The following is a 22,309-nucleotide window of genomic DNA, read 5'->3' on the forward strand; positions in this document are numbered from 1 at the left end:
CCGGTTGATGACGGATGGGGCCCGGTGTCGGTGGCAATTCTCGAGGGCACGTAGCGATGCCCCGATGTTTTCGAGGCAGGTGGGAGGCGCCACTTTTGGTTTCCCGCCACGGCGACGCAACTTGCGCGCGTGCCGGGGAAGTAACCAGTGCCAAGGCATAGGCCACGCTCTGCACAGCCAAGCCAAGGCATAGGCCAGTTGAGTTGAAGAGGTTGGATTGAAATCATGGAGCCATTTCAGCGCTTTCTTCCTGTGCAAGCACTACATGCCAACTACCCTAGCCAGTTTCTGTTGATCTCTTGCGCGCACTTATGGATGCCACTTAGCAGTCACCAGCTGCGTTTACAGTGCGTGAGTGTAAGCACGGAAATGGTCGATCCCTATACACACATAGCTTCGGTGGATGAATGTATATCACTACATTACTATCACTCCTATCTAACTATGCTATTACACAAGCACATACAAACGCCACTTGGACGTTCTTAAACGAACAGTAATGTACTGTATATCAATCACTACATTACTATCACTCAGTGGTCATTCTATCGAGATTTCATTCCCCTTTTTCTTCTTCTTCTTTTTAATCTGGGCATGCCATCCTCGGGCTTGCAAGTCACGCAAACAATTTCCCATATCTGTATCTGCAAAACGAGAAGTCAGAGAAGCGAAATACTACTGCTCTTCTGCGGAAAAGTTGGGTTCAGCCGGTTTCTGCAGCAGTCTCGCGGGCACTCTTTCCTGCAGCCTGGCCTTGCGCGTGGCGTTTCTCCTCAGGATCCGTATCATATTCCCAGCGAACCGCGAAGCATACAGCGCTGCCATGAAGCTGAGCGAAGTGGAGCTGTCGTTGGCAATCGCGAACTGCAGCCTCTTCTCCTTCTCACGCAAAGAATCCTCGATCTTCTTCCTGCAGTACCGGTGCCAGGCAGCTTGGATGAAGCAGGCGGCCCAGGTCCTCCACTGCTGCGAGTAGAACCTGAAAGTGTGCTGGAGCTGTTTGCTGTGGAGTCGTCGGAACTGGGTGGCCACAAACCTCAAGTCTTCAGCCCTCAAGGCAAAGGCTTCCACTTCAGACATCGTCTTCACCGTCCTTGTTGAGCTGGGGAGGCTCGATGTTGACGTGGGGTCAAGAGCCCAGGTGAGGAGCTCTTCGCCGCAGAAATCTCCGGCCTTCAGAACATCGGAGTTAAAGAAGCCGGTTCTTCCACCATTCGTCGTCATGCTCATTAGGTTTCCCCTCATGACAAAGAGCATCTCGTTCACCGGATCTCCTTCGCGAATAACGCAGCTACCTTCTGTGTACAGAATGGGCTTTAGGCAGTCACACATGGCATCCAAAAGCTGTTCGTCCATATTTTCAAACAGTGGAACCTGGAAACGATGAACACAGCAAGGTAAAAAAAATTAGGAAGATCAATACATACATCAAAATAAAAAAAAAGTTTCTGCTAGGCTGAACTCAAGGTACTATAAAAGGGGGAGATGAGAACATGCCCTCATGAGAAGTTTCAAACAAAGATGTCGTTTTATATCCCTCCTAAGATCTTTGGGGAGGTTCATAAGGAGTTGCTCTTCATCAACCCCGCTTGTTTCTTGCCATCTATATTGTTCATAACGCCGTATTCTTTCCTTGAGGTTCTCAGGAAGATGTCGATATGACATCCACTGATCAGTGTCACGGCTTTTCACTCTCATTTCTTCTACTCTCAAAGAGGCTGACTGCAAATAGGTCTGCAAATAGGGGTGAAACATTGTCAAGAGTAAAAAACACACATATTAATTGTGAATTCTCTAAAGTACTTCAAACTCTTCTATTGCACGATTCAATAATTTAGCTTCTCATTATATCCAGGGGCGGATATTGGGCCTAGGCCACCTAGGTCATGGCCCGGGTCGTAGCCCAAAACATTTTTATATATGTATAGAATTTTAGCCCAAAAACCCCTAATAGGCATCAAAGGCCTGCTACTCGGCGGCCTTTAATCCCAGCCTCCAGGCTCCCAGCCGCTTGACACGACCACACACAGAGTGACGGCGGCCGCCGGTCGCCAGCCGCCTCAACCGCACACCCGTCCGCCCGTGCCCGTGGTCGTCGCCATCGGTCGTTCGACGCCCGTCCGCCGTCTGGGTCCGCTGCGCGGCTCCGTCGTCTGGATCCGGCCTGCCAGCCAGAGCCAGCGTCAGCCGTCGGGCGCCGGGTCGCCCCCCGTCCCGTCCGCCGTCCGCCCTCCGGCGTCCGTGTGGCTGTGTCCGTTCATCGTCTGCCGAAGCTGAACGTCGGTCTGTCGTCCGCGGTCCGCCGTCCGCCCGTGGTCCGTCTGCGGTCCGCCCTCCATCGTCCGCAGTCTGCACGTCTAGGTCCGGCCAGCGGGCCAAGGCTAGTGTCAGGCGCCGGCTTGCCCCTCGGCGGCTCAGCTAGTGCCCAGTCGGGCAGTGGCAGTCGGCCTCCAATCTCCAATTCTCCATTACATTTCCGTCCACTGCTCCAAGTATCCAACAGTCCTACTAAGTACTAACTGTAAGCAGTAAAGATTTTCTCACTTTCTCAACTTCTTTTTTGTTACTAGTGTACAACGAGCTAAATACTAGATTGTTAAATATTTTTGTGATGGTAGATTGACATCAATTGCAATTAGTGGTTGTTTCAGTTGCTAAGTGTTGCGCTTCTGTATTTGATTTCTTCCAAACGTGCAACTTGATTGTGAATAGTGTTAATGCTTCTTGTAAGAGAAGGGATCAATTGGCTCAACAACACCATGAGAAACTTGTGAGCATGTTGGAAAGGGGGGATTTTTTCAGGTAGAGGGAAAAATAAAAAAAACCAACCTAGCACAACCTGGGGATACTCGATGGGGTTCACATCATAAAAATTTATGTCGTATTGTTCTCATGTGGGATGCTATTCTAGAGGTACTAGAGATTGTGGCTGATGATGGCTCTAGTGGGGATAAGAAATATATGGCTTCTGGTTTGTTGAAACAAATGGAGAGCTTTGAATTTGTGCTTATTCTGCATCTCATGATGAGGTTATTAGGCAAGACTAATGATTTTTCACAATGTTTGCAAAGAAAAGATCAGAATATTGTCCTTGCTGTTGGATTGATTGGAGCCACATTGCGGAATATTAGTGAAGTGCGTGATAATGGATGGGAGGAATTGTTTGAGGAAGTAAAGACCTTTTGTAACCAACATAACATTATTATACCAAAGATGGATGATACAATTACTGTCCGAGGTCGCTCAAGGGGACGTGGAGGTCAGTTAGTGACTTACTATCATCATTTCAAAAATGAGATCTTTATTGTTGTGTATGATCAAGTTATTGTGGAATTAAACAATCGTTTCACTGAAAGATCTACAAAATTATTGAGATGCATTTCTTGTCTAGATCCAAGAAATTCATTTGCCAGCTATGACAAAGCTCAGCTGATAGAATTGGCTAAGATTTATTCTACAGACTTCTCTCAATATGACCTCTGGATCCTTAGAGACCAACTCGATATATTTATTGTTGATGTGAGGGGTAATTATGATTTTGCAAATTGTGAAGACCTTGGTAATCTGGCTATTAAGATGGCGCAAACCGAGAGACACCTAGTTTTTGCATTGGTTTATCGTCTCATTGAATTAGCCTTAATTTTGTCTGTTGCAACTGCCACGGTTGAAAGAGCCTTCTCAGCTATGAAAATCATCAAGACAGAATTGAGAAATAAGATGGGAAATGATTAGTTGAATCATAGAATGGTATGATATATAGAGAGATATATCTTTGCAAGTATTCAAAGTGATGATATTTTATACCATTTTCAAGAATTGAAGAGTCGTATGAAAAAGCTACCTCCACAAAGTTCAAGTGGTATATTTTTGTGCTCACTTATAAATTTTTGCATTCATTAGTTATATTGTCATGTTGTATCTCTCATTTTATACAAATATTTAACTTGCAATGTGTAGGTTCAAATTCACGTGCTAATGTTGATGAAGTTATTAGAGGCGGGGAAGGACCAAATCGCCTCTAATTAGGTACTTTTATATTTTTTATCAAGTTTATTGTATTTTTAGATGCTGAATTGAGATAAATACTATCTTAGTCTATGTTTGTGGTATATTTTATTTTAGCGGTATATTTAGCCGCACAATATATTGGGGGTTGTTTAAATTAACCTTCAAATTTTAAAGAGTGGCCCGGGGCGTTAATTTTATAGAGCTCCGCCACTGATTATATCCAATACTAAAACATTTTTCGACAAACACTATTGCTGGTATTGGCCTCAAAGATTATGTTGGCCAAAGCCACTCTACGCCAATAATAGTGGCACAATCTATACCACTATATAATCCATCAGTTTAAACTTTGCAAAACCCACCCAACCAAATCACCCCCACACTCATAACATCCACTAAATTCACTAAACAAATTGCACTCATACTTAACACACCATCAAAACCGACGGTTCAGATCGTTGGAAGTCCCTCTCTCGCTTACTGACTCAAATCCAATGGACAATATTTTTAGATAATCCCTCATCCCTCCCCTATGACCCCGTCGCCCCCAACCTCCCCCTCAGTCCCTCACCCCACTCGCGCGTCGCCGCTGCCGTCAACCCCTCCCCTCGTGTCGCCGCCGTCATTGACCTCTCCTCTCCCCTCCCCGGGATCGTAGCGTTAGCACGGGCTATATGCTAGTTTTCTTAAAAGAATCAGTTATGTAATTTAATCACATGTATATTCATATATGTTTTTGGTACCAGTCTAGCAACCAAGTAATCTCCAATAGATCACATGTCATAACATATAACACATTAAATTAGAAAAGCAATGCTTACTCCCAACTTCTCCAACAATGTCGAAAGGTTGATACCTTCTACCCTTTCAATTATATTACCAATAGACAACCTTACATTTGTTTTGCGCGAATTGGGGAAGCACCTACCTTAAGCTACACAATTCCACTCTTTATGGTAGGGATTCTACAGACGAAGCATAATCTAGAGACAAAGCAGACACCACAAAACCATCTCCAGGTTCGAACCCATACGGAAAGTAGAAATCTTCATTCCTACACTAAATCGTCTCTTTTCTTGTCTCCAGAAAGTAAAGGAAAACCATAAGAAAGGTCATGAGTGCTCAAATTTATAATATTTCTGAGCTCACGAAGGTTCTATTGATCATAGGTTTCAATAATTGAGAATCGATGGACAGGATCTATGTTTGTATGTTTGAAGGGAAAAACATAAATTTGTCTGTTACAATTAGGTAAGTTGAGTGCCCTATCGGTAGGAGTCCCTATTCCTAGTTGGATAGGGCTCCCAATTTGAATGTCTTGTAATTCCTATTAGAGCGGAATAGAATGCTCAACAAGCCATCCAGACAACGTTTAACAACAATCCCCAAAAAGTGATGGAGAGGACCCAAATCCTTCATCGTGAACTCATGCTAAAGAACAGTGATGATCTAGTGTAGGAGACACGACGAAAAGGCAATGAAGACTATCATCAACATAAAAGAGGAGATACACAGTGCCACTGCCACACCGGTAGATGAGCAAAGAGGTGTCTGACCTAGCTTCATCAAATCCTAGCGAAAGCAAATAAGCAGCAAACCTATTATACCAAGCTTTGGGGGTCTGCTTCAGACCACAGAGGGACTTCAAAAGCTTCTTCAGGGCAGACTTCGGTTCCCACTTTATGAGATGATCGGTGAAGTTTTTAAGAAGTTCGAAATCTACCTACATCAACTGACCCTCAATGCTATTGTTAGACTTAGCGTGTATATTTGGGCTCTTCGAAGCCAAGGAAAAAGCGCCAATGCCGAAGGGTTCTACCGAGTGCACGAACTCCATTATCAAACGAAGGCCAGAGCCGATGGCCTGCACAAGAACTTCGGCTGCTACAATTTTGCATACCAAAAGGAAACTAAAGCCCTCGTGATTGGCTATCACACTAAATGGCCGACCGGGTGAACGAATGAGTGGTTTTACGTGAAGGCTGATGAGAAAAAGAGGGAGAAGCTCATGAGCTTGGTAATGAGTTCTTTGAGGCTGAGCTTCGGTATGACCCGACCCTTGTGCAACATGCAGCTGGGGTCTCCTTGCCAACTGGCCGAAGTGGAGTTTAGGGTCGTGGCTGAGCACATCAAGACTAGAGACTTGGTGCAAGAATACTTAGCAAATAGGACATTTCCAACCTCTAGTGGTTGGGGAATGCCGAAGAAAAAGGAGGAAGGCAAAAAGTATGAACTTGTTCGACTCCCTTACCGGTTTAAGTTTCAGAAAAGATTTAGCAAACCATGCAATGAATGGTTGGAGCTAATAGAAACAATGTGTGATGAAATTCTCGGCAATTACACAAAGAAAGAAGATCAACTGATGACAACTGCCTTCGGCACCAGTGAAAAACGAAGGTTAAATCGTGTGATGGATGCTCCGAATTTTGAGTACCCATATTACGAGAGACTTGACGAAGGGGCCGGAGGAGATAAAAGGAAAAGAGTTGTTAGCATTCTGAATAGACAGGCCATCCGGTCAGTCAAGGAAGACCAGAAGGCTATGAATAAGCAAAAAACTCTATTGGCGCCAAAGGATTCGGCTCCCAAGAAACGAAAGCTCGTCAGGATATCTCCTATAGAGACAAAGGTACAAGATGTGCCAGACAAGACTACATACCCTTCTTCGCCTTCTTCTGCTGATGTTTCAGAAATTCTGAAGGTAATAACTGAACCCATCCCATTCGCAATGTTAAGTCCTCTAAGATTAGATCTGACTAGCCTCTTGCAGTCAAAGGAAACCGCTTCGGCTACCGGAGGGAATCCAAGGGGGCAGAAGAAACGGCTAATGATGAACGTGATGTCTATTGAACAGACCCCGCCCCCAACCTCAGCAGAAAAGTCTATTGTGCCTGCTGATTTTGAAGATACTGTCAGGGCCGAAGTTAATGAAGCTATACCTGAAACTGATAATCTCGATACCACAATGTCAGAAATTGATAGACTCATATCTGATGTGGTTTCTGATAAACATGTAGTCGAAGCGGCTACTGATAAGGGAAAGGGAATTGAAGAGACGATGTCGTCGAGGACGTGGTCGGCGAGAGCATAGCACTGCAGGGTGAGGAGGACCTGCCCCCGCCAACGAGGGTAGTGGGAGGATGTCGGGTCCAAGACGATGGACACGAGGGACCAGACGTTGTGTAGACCGGCAGCCTGAGCGTGGAGGGTGGCGATGTGGTCGGCGTCGAGTCCAGAGGCTATGGGAGCCTCGAGAGTGGGCGGAGGAGTCTCAGGGATCACTGGCGTAGGGCCTCGAATGAGGCATTGGGCGGTGGCCATCTGGGCAGTCAGGGCGGCACCCATGGCATGCTCTTCCTCCAAGGCGCGGGACGTGGCGCGCCCGCGCTCCTGCGAGGCAGAGTGGGTAGCCTGAATGGTGACGATGGCCGCGACCAGCGCGGATTCGGTGGATGGTGCGACGATGCGTGGCGGGGCCCAAGTGTTGTCGGCAACAGGCAGGCAAGGAGCGGTGAAGCCAGGGGGCGCTGCCTGGAGAAGCCGGACAGGGAGAGGGTCCCGGGGCCGCAGGGGCACTGAGGTCACCCTTGGAGGTGGGGTAGCCAGGGAGGCCCAGCTCGCCATAAAGGATGCTGGGGAGGAGTCCAACCGCCTGAGCACTGGCGGCAGCGGTGGTCGGGAGTGCAGGCGCCGGTGGCAGCGACGACAACGTCGAGGGGCACGACCACGGTGGCGAAGGCGCCGGCGGCCCATAGGGCAGCAGAGGCCACGGTGTTGTTGGGATCCATGGGTGTAGCCACAGCAGGGTCGGCGACGCGAGAGAGAGGGACCGGGCGCGGCCGGGGCGGCGCGGGCGCGGGCACAGGCACGGAAGAGAGTATACCAGCATCCTGAGTGTTGTGGTAGGAGGCTAGGAGGCGCATGAGTCAGCAACACAGTCGGTGATGGCAAGAGTTAGAGTCATCGTGCTAAATGATCTAGCAAATGACTGCTGATATGTGGCACCGAGGCAAGAGCGGCAGCGAAGGTGTTGGTGGCATCGAGGGGTGTACCGAGAGGAAACTCCGGTCCGGACATCATCAGGTACACCTAGCTAGAGCTAGGGTGGATGACCTAGGGACGATCCAGGCCACGTGGAGATGCGGCCAGTCCACGTGTTATAGAGAGAGGGCCAAGGAACGTCCCCCATTTCCACCCCCACCCCATGACCACCCTTCTACCGAAGATGGCCACCACCACCAGATCCCGCACCCCCTAGCCAGCTAGGACAGGAGGACGTGAGGAATTAGACGTCGAAGGGACAGATGGGTGCAACGATGAGCCCCCAAAGCAAGAGTGGAGGAAGTTGTGCGTGAGAGCTAGCCCCCGAAGGTGGAGCTGTAGAGTGCGACAACAGTGTCACAGTGAAGAGAGTCCCCCTTGGTGAGCTCCACGAGGATGAGATCATTGTGGACCTTGTGGAAAGAAGACTCTGCATCCACCCGATGGGGTGGCGGCGCATAGGCGGAAGCTAAACAGGGGTGCAGGGGTCGCCAACCACTTCGCCCATCGACAGCACGCTAGGATGCCACGTGACTACTGACTAGGGTTGGAGAGCCCAACGGCAACACAAGAACAGGAGCAGAGGCAGCGATGGAGGCTCAGTTGCTGCTAAGGAATGTGGGGGAGAAAGTGCTAGCTAGGGGATGAGTCCTAGGTGCGTCCACGAAGAGAGGGGAGTCGCCAGCCATGGTGGGACCGCCCAGTAAGGCTGACGGCTAGGGGAAGATGCTATCTGATACCATATTATAGTGAAACAGAATAGATTGATTGATGTATCGGTTTTCCCCTAGCCCTAACGGGTTGTACATGGGTTGGGCTCTAGGTCCATCGCACTTAACCACAGTCAGCCATACAATAGCACACAGTCTAACAATTTCATATATTATAATACATGTGAGGTTCTAATGACCAGCTGCCAGCATGGTGGCGTGCTATTTTCTCCAAAATTCTACGTGGTATAACAACACAACTTCTAGCCTACGAATAACTCAATGCCGAAAAAGTTATCACTTACCAGAACTAGACCTTCCTATCTAATAACCTCTAAGTAGACCAACGTTAATAAAGTTCTAGTCATCAATGGCTAACTCACACATAATGTGGTGCTTCCTCAGCACAGATCTGCATGTGAAATGCAGGGTGCTTATTGTTGCTAGTGTCATGCCAGCTGCCACAAGCTTCAGTATCAACTACTTGTAGCTACTTAGGGACACCTATATCACTAAAAAAAGGGCAAACCCAGTGCAGGAGGGTCCCGCATGAGTGGAGTCTGGAAAAGGGATAGACCAAAGCAAGCCTTCCCCTGCAAATACGGAGAGGCTGCTTCGAGCCCGTAAACTGGTAACTCAGTGAGATAGCTCTCACCACTACACCAGGCCTGAACTCCACGGACACCTATATCGCTAAGAAAAAGAAGGCATGGGAGGAGAAAACATAGTTGCTGTCCTCAGCCTTTGGTTGACAACCTGATTTAAGACTCGGTTGTCTGCTTTATGCACGTGGTAATCAAGGTTATGTTGAATGTTGCTTTGATTTGTTAATGCATGACTGGCTAACAGAATCTGAGCTTTGAGTTTGCCACCAGAGTACATTCTAGTTTGAGTCCACCATAATCTCAAAGTAACATAAATAAAGGGTGTGAGGATGTGAAAGGCCAACATATAAGTTTTCCTCTCCTAAATATCTATGGCATTTCATTAGCCACCCTAACTTGCTTGGGGCTTAAAGGCTTTGTTGTTGTTGTATTCCAGGATATGCATAGTTCCTCCAAGTAAAATCAACACGATGAAAGTTCCAAACTATCAGTTTCAATGTGTTTACCTGCACATTACCGATCAGCAATGCAAACAGAACTAAGCCTGATATCGAGACAAAAACTGCGAATAAGTTCTCCCATGTGTAAGTGCTTGTTTTCAGGTTTTGGCCAAGAGAACTGCATTGATTATAGCAAAAACAAATATAAATGTCAAGCTATTCATATCTTGGTTTAAAACATAAGTTTAAAGGATTGCACTTTGGACGCACCTAAGATTTTGAAGACCCCACCAAACACAGAAGAACAATTTTGCAAAGAAACTTTTTGATCGCGATACATTTTTTATAGCTGGTGCATAAATCCCAAAGTACGGATCTGGAAGGTTTGACTGATTACTTAGTAGGCAATTTGTAGTTAAGAAAGCATTTTTCCCATCCTTATCATAATCTCCACAGTACAAATATGCAGGATCACATGTCGAATTGCCTCTACAATACTGTCTCCAGCAGGAATCTTGGCGTTGAATAGAAAGCAAGTACCAAAGAGCTCCAAGGACCTGAAACAGTTGAAAGATTGAAGCCATCGTATTGAGCTTTTTTATAATGCACTTCTGAAAGGTAGCCAACAGTATTTCCCTAAAACAGAAAACATCAACAACAACAACATCAACATAGCCTTTTAGTCCCAAGCATGGGGTAGGCTAGAGTTGAAACCCAACAAGAAGTCACCAAAAATAGAAAGAGAGAGAAAGGGGAGGGGAGGAAAGCTTTTGAGAACTAAAAGAGAAAAGGATTAATCACGGTTAGGGCACGTGGATAGCTTCTTTCAAAGCACTTCTATCCAAACACAACTCCTTTGGGATATTCCATTCCTTCAAATCCCTTTTGATTGCCTCCTCCCATGTCAATTTTGGCCGCCCTCTACCTCTCTTCACAATTATTGTCCCATCTTATGATGCCTCTGTGCACCGGTGCCTCTGGGGGTCTCAGGTGGACATGCCCAAACCATTTCAATTGGTGTTGAATAAGCCTTTCTTCAATTGGCGCTAGTCCTAGCCGGTCGCGTATGTCATCGTTTCTCACTCGGTCCAATCTTGTGTGCCCACATATCCAACACAACATACACATTTCTGTGACACTTAGTTGTTGGATATGCTATCTCTTAGTAGGCCAACACTCATGTCGAGGGCGGTAATTAGGGACACCCTGATTATCCTCCTAAACAAACGCACTCAGAGAAATAAAGACCAAACCCCGAAGGGTGACAACCGAGCCGCCTATAACAAAACCGAGACGCCCCCCGAGGGTCTCCCACCTCGAGCAGGGCCCCACCTCGCCCGAGGACGACACCACTTGCTCCGCTTCTTCACACCTACTCTACATCTGAGGCCTAAGAGAGCCTCGACATGAGGGGGAGTCTTGTAGAATAAAGTGAAGTGTCACATCTTCCTATCAGCTTAAGTTTTTGGATTGAATTGATTGGTAAATGAACTTAATAATTATAATTATAGGAACCTGCCTAGGGTTCCACCCTAACCATAACAAGCTATACACGAGCTAGGCTCTAGACCCATAACACACAAAGCCACACGGTAACAGCCCATACAGTAGCAACCACATAGGAACAGTTTAACACACAGCCTAACAGTTACCATCAGATTTTCATAAATAGAGCACTTACATGGCTGGCAAGCATGTAAAGCAAAAGGTTGAAAGCAGCACCAGCACGTGCTGTCTCTGTAATTACACCAGCAGACCTTGTGATTTGGAGGTATAGTGGCCTTATCCGGATTAGCCGAGGCACATACTGGCATATAATTATAAGCATTAACACATTTTTGGCTTTCATAACCTTCGAGCCATGAAGATTAGGTAGCACGACCAAAATAATAACCTGCTAACAGAAAGTATCATCATTTTCCATTCAGGGCAACAGACATATCATTAGTAGAATCTTAACTACATAACAAGATAGAAACATGCATAAGCCTTAACTTAATGCATGCTCAGGGCAGTCAAAGTACAGAAGAACCATAAAAAAGGCGATTATTTTCAGGATGTAAATTTATCAAAACTCTAATTTCCAATATGTGGATTATAATGTAAATCTGTAACTTCTAACAGGTTAAGATATTACTTCTAGACATTTCTTATTAACAACTACATTCCAAATTATAAGACATTTTGGCTTTTTAGATGTATTACTTTTATTATGTATCTAGACATAGTGTAGATCTGAAGTGCATAGAATAACTATGTATCTAGAAAAGTCAAAATATTTTATGATTTAAAATAGAAGGAGTACTAGAAGTTCATCAATGGTAATAATATGTTTCATGTATACCGACATGCTATCAAATGTAAAACACATTTCATATGATGCCAACAAAATGCTTTAGCAAAGAGCTTAACCGAAGTATATTGCAAAGAACACATGTTAGAATGCCATCAAAATTGTTCTATAGACCAAGTACCTGAGGGATGGGTAGAATAGCAAAGACATCAATGAAAAAATATGTTGATAAGTAGCGCTTTGTTATTGCATATCTATCTTCAATTAAGACACTTCGCCCAAAGGTTGTATGAGATGATGCAATAAAGCCTGTCCGGAACTGAAATATGATATGGAGTATGTAGAAAATATCTGTGAAAAAACGCAGGACACTTGCTGCCTTTTCCAACTTTCTATCCAAATACCAGCAAGGTTTTTCATCATTGATAACTGGGATATACAAGAACAATGGATCCACTGAAACTGCAAATATACATGATATCACAAATATCCTGTTCCATTTTTGCAGAAATGGCCCTTGAGGATGAAGTGTTCCTGTTGTGGACTTTCTTTCATCGAGCATTGATTTATTTGAGGTTTCTGTGTGCAAAATATTTCCTAGAAATGTAAAAACCGTGGCAGTCCTTTCTTTAAGTGAACTGAATAATGAAACATCATCTCTATGTGGAGCAACTATGTTCTCTGAACTAACAGACTGCTCTGATCTCCAGTCCTGAAATCTGCACATATAATAAACCAAACAAAACAATCATAGTCAGGACAATTGTTGCATGTGAAAAGTTCCGCAAATCACCAATGAACTGGTCTCATTCTTTCCCGGCACCGTAATTGGATCCCGGTGCTTTTTACTTTTTTTGGCCGGAAACACAGCTCTCCATGAGCTGATTGGCAGGGCGTGAAGGCTGGCTGCTTGAGCTGTCCTGTGTGGTCGTTTTCTTTTCCTTGCGCGTGGCACGTATGTAACTTAGATAGTTGGTGTGGAGAGGGAGGACTTCATGCCTCTCCCTCTTGTGTTTGTGTTTTTCCTCTATCTCAATGAAATGAAACGTAGCTCTCATGCGTAGTTCGAAAAAAAAGGTTGCCAAAGGCCTAAAACTATGTTCTAACTTCATTAGTCTTGTTGTGGGGCCCATCCATTATATCCTGTGATATATCAAAGCTCCAATCTCCAATATGTGCAATGGTAGTGTGATGTCGTCTCTCTCTCTCTCTCTCTCTCTCTCTCTCTCTCTCTCTCTCTCTCTAACGTAGCTCTCATGCGTAGTTCGAAAAAAAAGGTTGCCAAAGGCCTAAAACTATGTTCTAACTTCATTAGTCTTGTTGTGGGGCCCATCCATTATATCCTGTGATATATCAAAGCTCCAATCTCCAATATGTGCAATGGTAGTGTGATGTCGTCTCTCTCTCTCTCTCTCTCTCTCTCTAACGTAGCTCTCATGCGTAGTTCGAAAAAAAAGGTTGCCAAAGGCCTAAAACTATGTTCTAACTTCATTAGTCTTGTTGTGGGGCCCATCCATTATATCCTGTGATATATCAAAGCTCCAATCTCCAATATGTGCAATGGTAGTGTGATGTTGTCTCTCTCTCTCTCTCTCTCTCTCTCTCTCTCTAACGTAGCTCTCATGCGTAGTTCGAAAAAAAAGGTTGCCAAAGGCTCGAAAAAAAAAGGTTGCCAAAGGCCTAAAACTATGTTCTAACTTCATTAGTCTTGTTGTGGGGCCCATCCATTATATCCTGTGATATATCAAAGCTCCAATCTCCAATATGTGCAATGGTAGTGTGATCTCCCCCTCCCTCCCTCGCTCTCTCTCTCTCTCTCTCTCTCTCTCTCTCTCTCTCTCTCCCCCCCCCCCCTCCCCCTCCCCCTCCCCCTCTCCCTTTCCCTCTCCCCCTCCCTCCCTCCCTCCCTCCCTCTCTCTCTCTCTCTCTCTCTCTCTCTCTCTCTCTCTCTCTCTCTCTCTCTCTCTCGCTCCCTCCCTCCCTCCCTCCCTCTCTCTCTCTCTCTCTCTCTCTCTCTCTCTCTCTCTCTCTCTCTCTCTCTCTCTCTCTCTCTCTCTCTCTCTCTCTCTCTCTCTCTCTCTCTCCCTCCCTCCCTCCCTCCCTCCCTCCCTCTCTCCCTCCCTCCCTCCCTCTCTCTCTCTCCCTCTCTCCCTCTCTCTCTCTCTCTCTCTCTCTCTCTCTCTCTCTCTCTCTCTCTCTCCCTCTCCCTCTCCCTCTCTCTCTCTCTCCCTCCCTCTCTCTCTCTCTATATATATATATATGTGTGTGTGTGTGGGCCCTAGAGGAGGTAGGACGACTAACTGCTGACTAGGGGTGACTAGTCTCCCTAATCAAAGACTAGTCGACCTTATCACCGACTAGACGATTTGAAAATATTGGAAGATATGCAAGGTGCACATTGACGTGGACATGGCATATCCGTTGACTAAGCCACTACCACGAGCAAAGCATGAGGCACACACAAGAGCCATGGGTGCAAAATGCTGGCACAATTAACTCTAGTGTGAGTGGGAGGCTTATGATGATACTTTAATGGTTGTCATAGAACGATGGCTGATGGCATCATGTCAAGATTTATGATTTACATGTTTCAATGGCAATCTCCCACTGTGCTATGCGACAGGAAGGTATAATCTATGATTATCTACTTGCAAGTGGTCCTATTTTACGCAACTAATCTTATTCACTGTTAGCATATAGCATACCATGTTTCCCAACGCTAGCATGACATGTTATGAACGTAAAACACTTCAACAAAATAATGTACTCAACTTGTCAAGCAACAGGGGATGGCTAACCTCACATATTTGTCCTCTCTTCCCATCACCATTTTCTTCGAATTTAGCTGCTAACACGAGTATATCAAATCTTCAAGCATGATATCCACATACGACAAGGTCTCGGGTGATTATAATCACAACCAAGTAAGAACACAAAACCGGTAAGCAAACTGTCCTGTAAAGTATTTTCAGTAATCAGAAGATAAAAGAAAGAAAATTAGCAATGTCGAAACAGCCAACTGAGATCCGGTATTAGAAAAAATAATCTTTGATGATCTAATTGCTCCGAAACATAGCCTGGAAGTAGCAGCATAACCCACAACATTCGAAAATAAGCATCCCAGTCTCAGAAATTGTAATAACCTTTGTAAACTCATTACCACCCGAGCCCGCCCGTGTGCGGCCACACTTTCTTTCTTCCTATTAATGAAACACCTGAACGCTGGCGAAAAAATAAAGTCTTGTATAATTAACAGCATGCCGCCACCAACGTCCTGAATTTGCCCCAGAATAAGGAAACCCCAAATCGCCCAAACACCCAACCTACGTGCCACAAGCATCACCTAGACAATGGATCAAAATGAAGCATGGCACTAAAGAGGAGAACAGCCAGCCGTACAGATATTTGATCCCCGCATCAAAACCCAAGCGAAAGCTAGGACACAACCCACCAGTCACGCGACACCAAATTGCGCGAAAACCAAGCTCGCCCGCGTTGATCCGACCGCAACGGCTTAGCGCAAAGCGGAAGTGAATCAGACCGGAGCAGGAAGAGCTGGGGGTTGGTTTACCTTGCGTTTCGACTTGGGGGCGCGGGAGTGCCCTTTCCCCTTCGAGGCGGGGCGGGGTAGGCGGGTGGAGTTGGGGGAGAAATGCAACGAAGCTTCCCGCTGGCGCTAACGGTCTTCGGTCTTCGGTCTTCGCCGCATGATGGTGGTGCCGTGGTCGACTGGTTGTGGCAGGCAGGCGGGGGAAAGACAGGAGGAGTCACAGGAGTGCGTGAACTCGACAGCAGCAGGACGGCAGTCACGGCACGACCATCGAGTCATCGACCAGGCACTCGCAATTGGGATGCAGGTATTTTTGAACTTAGGGGGCCGCTAAAATTTAGCTCTTGTCTCATCGAATGTTTGAACCTCCGTTCCGGGTATTAAATATAGTCGGATTATAAAACTAATTTGTCAGCCGAACAGTCACGGCACGACCATCGAGTCATCGACCAGGCACTCGCAATTGGGATGCAGGTATTTTTGAACTTAGGGGGTGTTTGGTTACACCCCGCTAAAATTTAGCCCTTTGTCCCATCGAATGTTTGAACCTCCGTTCCGGGTATTAAATATAGTCAGATTATAAAACTAATTTGTCAGCCGAAGATTAAAAGACGAGACGAATCTAGTCCAGTTGGTTGGGTCTATATTTCATACTCCTATTTAAAAGTCAAACGCTTGATGTGACCCGAGCTAAACTTTAGCAGGAGCAACCAAACACCCCCTTATTCTTTCTTGAACTTGTCATGTTATATCATGAAAGTCACTAAGTAAACTAATAAAATAAATTAAAATACGCCCTCTAACTTTTTTAGAAATATGTTCTCTAACTTTATCGGCCTGCGTAAAACTGTTCAAAATTAGATTTGCTCAAATCAGATATCGTCGTGACTCGTGACGGGACATGTTAAGCATATAAATGAAACTTTGGGGACTCAAATAACATAGTACGTCAAGTTCAAGAACCCAGTACATCATGTCAAAATCGGGACCCAAATGACTCCAACGTGACATGCCACGTCCGCATTCTGTTTGAACAAAATCGGGTTTGGACGGTTTTGGCGGGTCGACAAAGCTAGAAGACATGTTTTACTGGTTTTGTAAGTTTGATGACTCAAGTGATACAACGTATCAAATTCAAAAATGTTACTGCATTTTACTCATTCTAATACATTGGAATCTATTTAGAGCTTGTTTGTTTTCCATGGATTTTTAGAATCCTCACAAAAATATCTCATAATAAACCAAACACAATTAGATATTATGTCTTGGATATTGTACTTACATCTAAAGTTTGTAGAATCTACTTCCAACTGCATTGTGAGATAATATCTTAGATTTTGTGCAAAATTATATTATGAAAATCTCAGGGAAAACAAACGGAGCCTTAGACCATGTTCAACACTTCACCTATATGGTAAGTTAAAACAATGTTTTGCAATGTTTTGTACTGTAGAATGCATTGTTCCCATGGTGAAACTTAAATATGGATATGAAGATGAGTAAGTTGCTGAAGATAGTCTTAGAGATGTGTATTCGAGTCCGGTTCATATTAAACACTTAAATCATATGTTTTTAATATTAATATTCATTTATATTTTATTTAACGTATGCTGTTTATATTTAAATATAAATCCAAATTAAAATAGAAAAAAACTAATATCCATCCCTACCTAATCCATTTACACCCCGCAGGATCGTGTCATCCACACCCAAACACTCGACTCGAGTGGACTGTGGACTCGACGCTGAAGCCCCTAGCCGAGCCCCAAATCCCAATCGGCGGCCAATCCCCTCCGCCGCTCAATGGCCGCCACGCCCCTCCCTATCACCTCCCCACCTCCACCACCCACGCCACCCCTACCGCAGCCACCCACCGCCGCCACTATCCGCTCTCTCACTGCCGCAGGCAACCATGCCGCTGCTCTCCACGCGCTATCATCCTTGTCGGCGGCGTCCTCCTCCCATGCCCCGCTCGACCACTTCGCGCTCCCGCCCGCCGCCAAGTCCGCCGCCGCGCTTCGCTCCCTCATAGCCGTCCGGTCCATTCACGGCGCTGCGCTGCGCCGCGATCTCCTCCATGGGTTCACCCCGGCCGTCGCCAACGCGCTCCTCACCGCCTACGCGCGATGCGGCGACCTCACCGCCGCGCTCGCGCTCTTCAATGCCATGCCCAGCCGCGACGCCGTCACCTTTAACTCCCTCATCGCCGCGCTCTGCCTCTTCCGCCGCTGGCTCCCGGCACTGGACGCGCTCCGCGACATGCTCCTGGAGGGCCACCCGCTCAGCTCATTCACGCTTGTGAGCGTCCTGCTCGCGTGCTCCCACCTCGCTGAGGACCTGCGCCTCGGCCGTGAGGCGCACGCGTTCGCTCTCAAGAACGGGTTCCTGGACGGCGACGAACGGTTCGCGTTTAACGCGCTGCTCTCCATGTACGCGCGCCTCGGCCTTGTCGACGACGCGCAGATGCTCTTCGGCTCCGTCGACACCACCGACTCGCCGGGCGGTGGCGTCGTTACGTGGAACACCATGGTCAGCCTGCTGGTGCAGAGCGGGCGCTGTGGCGAGGCCATCGAGGTGATTTACGACATGGTCGCGCGCGGGGTGCGCCCGGACGGTATCACGTTCGCGAGCGCGCTCCCGGCGTGTTCCCAGCTGGAGATGCTCTCCCTCGGCCGGGAGATGCACGCCTACGTCCTCAAGGACTCCGACCTCGCCGCCAACTCGTTCGTAGCAAGCGCGCTCGTGGACATGTACGCGAGCCATGAGCGGGTGGGCGTGGCGAGGCGGGTGTTCGACATGGTCCCGGGCGGACACCGTCAGCTCGGGCTGTGGAACGCCATGGTCTGCGGATATGCGCAGGCTGGCATGGACGAGGAGGCATTGGAGCTCTTCGCCCGGATGGAGGCCGAGGCCGGCGTCGTACCCAGCGAGACCACCATTGCGGGCGTGCTGCCCGCGTGCGCTCGTTCAGAGACCTTTGCCGGCAAGGAAGCTGTGCACGGTTACGTCCTGAAGCGCGGCATGGCGGATAACCCATTCGTGCAGAACGCGCTCATGGACTTGTACGCGCGCCTCGGCGACATGGAAGCTGCGCGGTGGATCTTCGCCGCGATCGAGCCCCGCGACGTGGTCTCTTGGAACACTCTCATCACTGGCTGCGTCGTGCAGGGCCACATCCACGACGCGTTCCAGTTGGTCCGGGAGATGCAGCAGCAAGGGAGATTCACTGATGCCACAACAGAAGACGGCATCGCTGGGACAGATGAAGAGCCGGTGGTGCCGAACAACGTCACACTCATGACCCTGCTCCCTGGCTGCGCGATGCTGGCGGCGCCAGCGAAGGGGAAGGAGATCCATGGCTATGCGATGCGCCACGCCTTGGACTCGGACATCGCCGTCGGGAGCGCGCTGGTGGACATGTACGCCAAGTGCGGCTGCCTGGCGCTGTCGAGGGCCGTGTTCGACCGGCTGCCGAAGAGGAACGTCATCACCTGGAACGTTCTCATCATGGCCTACGGCATGCATGGGCTCGGTGATGAGGCCATCGCTCTGTTCGACCGAATGGTGATGAGCAACGAGGCTAAGCCGAACGAGGTCACCTTCATCGCCGCACTAGCAGCCTGCAGCCACTCCGGCATGGTCGACCGCGGCATGGAGCTATTCCATAGCATGAAGAGGAACCATGGGGTCCAGCCAACACCAGATCTTCACGCCTGCGCTGTTGACATTCTCGGTCGGGCTGGCAGGCTGGATGAGGCCTACAGTATCATCACCTCAATGGAGCCAGGAGAGCAGCAGGTGTCCGCGTGGAGCAGCTTCCTTGGAGCATGCCGGCTGCACCGGAACGTCCCTCTTGGCGAGATTGCTGCCGAGCGGCTGTTCCAGCTGGAGCCCGACGAGGCGAGCCATTACGTGCTCCTGTGCAACATTTACTCCGCTGCCGGCCTATGGGAGAAATCATCAGAGGTGCGGAACAGGATGCGGCAGAGGGGCGTCAGCAAGGAACCCGGCTGCAGCTGGATCGAACTCGACGGCGTCATCCACAGGTTCATGGCTGGCGAGTCTGCGCACCCAGAGAGCACGCTGGTGCACGCGCACATGGACGCACTCTGGGAGCGGATGAGGAACCAGGGGTACACGCCAGACACGTCGTCTGTGCTTCACGACATTGAGGAGAGCGAGAAGGCGGCGATCCTCCGGTACCACAGCGAGAAGCTCGCCATTGCCTTCGGGCTGCTGCGGACGCCACCTGGCGCAACCATCAGGGTGGCCAAGAACCTGAGGGTGTGCAACGACTGCCATGAGGCTGCTAAATTCATCTCCAGGATGGTGGGGAGGGAAATTGTGCTGAGGGACGTGAGAAGGTTTCACCATTTCGTGGACGGGGCCTGCTCCTGTGGGGATTACTGGTAGAAGAAACGTCATAGTGTTTCAATTAAAAATCAAACATTTAATTTCAATTAAATATATAAAAAACATTAATACTTGTTTTAAATAATAAGTATTATTATATAAATTACTGAATATATTTTTATAATGGATTTATTTAGAAATATCAGGTTCAAAGTTTGATGTCTAGGGTAATTCGAACTGTTAGGACAAATTTAATATTTTAAAATAGATATGTATAAAATTTGATATTAATCTTTTTTTATGTTATCAAGCACATTAGTACAAATACGAATAAAATATTATATAAATTGTTTTATGTATTATTTGCTCCCTACAATACAAAAAATTGAAAAAATTACCGAATTTGTTTTCGAATCTATACTGAAGTTTATATCTATTATTTGAGAAAATATATAATGAATTTGAGGTTTACCTTTTATGAATCTTTAGAAGCTGAATGTTAAAAACAAGAATACAAATTTCTATTATAGATTCTATATCCTATTTATTCGCAATCGAATAAAAACGACTAAAAACTGATTACCGAATAAATATCGTTTTCATCCCTATTGATGTCAATGGGTCTTTTGCCATCATTAATGGAGACCATTACAAAAAGAGCCACACAGGGATCCCTTAACGATGCATCTCGATCCAACGAGGGAATGAAACTCATGAGATCTAGTTTGAAAGCTAAAACACCGGAGGGAATTGGAGAGGTTAAAAGCCTCTTCTTATTCAAAATTAAATAAAAAGGGATTTTAGTCTCTTCAATCTCCTCCGGTTTTATGGCTTCTAAACTAGCACTGAAAGATATGTTTGCGATCATTATGTTGCCCCACGGTTTTACTGCCCACAGCTGTGTCTGACACGCAACAAGTGGTACACACCACGCAACAAGTGGTACACACCTACGAAGGTTGCCAATACTACGCCCGTCAGAGCTATATGTAGGCCCAAGCGCTATAGACGATTCCCATCACATGACCATTCGCAGCCTAAGGACTCGATCTACTGGGACCCCTTCAAAAGGACATTTACGGTTGCACACGTGTGCTAGTTGCATTAACAAATTCACCAAATAGATCGAGGTCTGGTCGCTCGCAAATATCACGTCCGAGCAGACAGTGAAATTCTTCACCAACATCGTCCACCGCTTTGGAGTACCGAACTCCATCATTACAGATAATAGGACACAGTTTACCCGGAAGAAGTTCCTAAAATTCTGCGGCAAGTTACACATATGTGTCGACTGATCAGTCGTGGCTCACCTCGAATGAATGGTGAAAGGATCACGATGCCCAAGAGAGGGGGGTGAATTAGGCTTTTCTAAAAATCAACAATAATTAAAACCTAAACAAGAGCCTAACTTCACTCCAACAACTAGCAATAAGTAAATAATACTAGAAATACAACAATGCTAAGACAATACTTCAAATACTTGCTAAACAAATACGCAATGTAAAATACTTGAATTAAGTGCGAAATGTAAAGCAAGGTATAGAAGACTCCTCCTATTTTTCCTGAGGTATCGAAGAGTCGGCACTCTCCACTAGTCGTCGTTGGAGCACCCGCGCAAGGGTATCGCTCCCCCTTGTCCTCGTAAGAACCAAGTGCTCACTACGAGATGATCTTTTGTCACTCCGGCGCGGTGGATCCCTCACGACCGCTTACAAACTTGAGTCGGGTCACCAACAAGATCTCCACGGTGACCACCGAGCTCCCAACACCACCAAGCCATCTACGTGATGTCGATCACCAAGAGTAACAAGCTGTAGACTTTCACTTGACCAAGAGAAGCCTAATGCATGCGGTGTGTGCTCTAGGTGGCTCTCGCTAGCGCTAATGAGGTCCAAATGCAAGATTAAGATTCTCTAATCACCTCACTTGGCTTTGTGGTGCTTGCAATGTTCTACCAATGTGTATGAGTAAATGTGGGCAGCAAGACAATCAATATGGTGGGTGGAGGGGGTATAAATAGCTCTCACCCACCAACTAGCCGTTACCAGAACTGTGCTGCGCATGGGCGCATCGGACAGTCCGGTGTGCCAACGGTGCGCCACCGGTGCGCCAATGGTCGACTCCAACGGCTAGTTCTGACAGCTAGCCGTTGGGCAGATGGCACACCGGACAGTGAACAGTCACTGTCCGGTGCGCACCGGACAGTCCGGTGCGCTGTCCGGTGTGCCACTAAAATTCAACTCGTGAACACTGCGCTCTCGGGTTTCTTCGCAGGGGAAAGACCTTCCCCGGGCCAACCTGGCCCCACC

At 47.2% G+C, this 22,309-nt stretch overlaps 2 protein-coding genes across 14 annotated transcripts; one reads left to right on the forward strand and one right to left on the reverse strand.

Moving 5' to 3' along the window:
* Positions 1-297: 297 nt before the first annotated feature.
* LOC103629857 (cyclic nucleotide-gated ion channel 1) lies at positions 298-15,939 on the reverse strand. Of its 13 annotated transcripts, none has more exons than XM_020539432.2 (8): positions 15,669-15,939; positions 14,896-15,052; positions 12,279-12,816; positions 11,486-11,698; positions 10,075-10,361; positions 9,871-9,982; positions 1,498-1,734; positions 298-1,374 (listed from the first exon to the last, which is right to left on the reverse strand). In XM_020539432.2, the coding sequence occupies exons 2-8, from the start codon at positions 14,925-14,927 to the stop codon at positions 676-678; spliced, it is 2,118 nt and encodes a 705-aa protein (XP_020395021.1). In that variant the 5' UTR covers positions 14,928-15,052; positions 15,669-15,939; the 3' UTR covers positions 298-675. The 13 variants fall into 13 exon arrangements, with proteins under 13 accessions (XP_020395021.1, XP_020395024.1, XP_020395020.1 ...); XM_020539435.3 differs by having other exon boundaries at positions 14,896-14,942; positions 15,669-15,921; XM_020539431.3 differs by having other exon boundaries at positions 14,869-14,942; positions 15,669-15,911.
* Positions 15,940-17,368: 1,429 nt separating this feature from the next.
* LOC103629856 (pentatricopeptide repeat-containing protein At3g57430, chloroplastic) lies at positions 17,369-20,264 on the forward strand. Its single transcript, XM_008650948.4, has one exon. It carries the CDS (start codon positions 17,451-17,453, stop codon positions 20,058-20,060), a length of 2,610 nt encoding a protein of 869 aa, XP_008649170.1. The 5' UTR covers positions 17,369-17,450; the 3' UTR covers positions 20,061-20,264.
* Positions 20,265-22,309: the final 2,045 nt, after the last annotated feature.

The sequence above is a fragment of the Zea mays genome, chromosome 6 (genome assembly GCF_902167145.1).
Source record: "Zea mays cultivar B73 chromosome 6, Zm-B73-REFERENCE-NAM-5.0, whole genome shotgun sequence".
Classification (NCBI taxonomy): Eukaryota; Viridiplantae; Streptophyta; class Magnoliopsida; order Poales; family Poaceae; genus Zea; species Zea mays.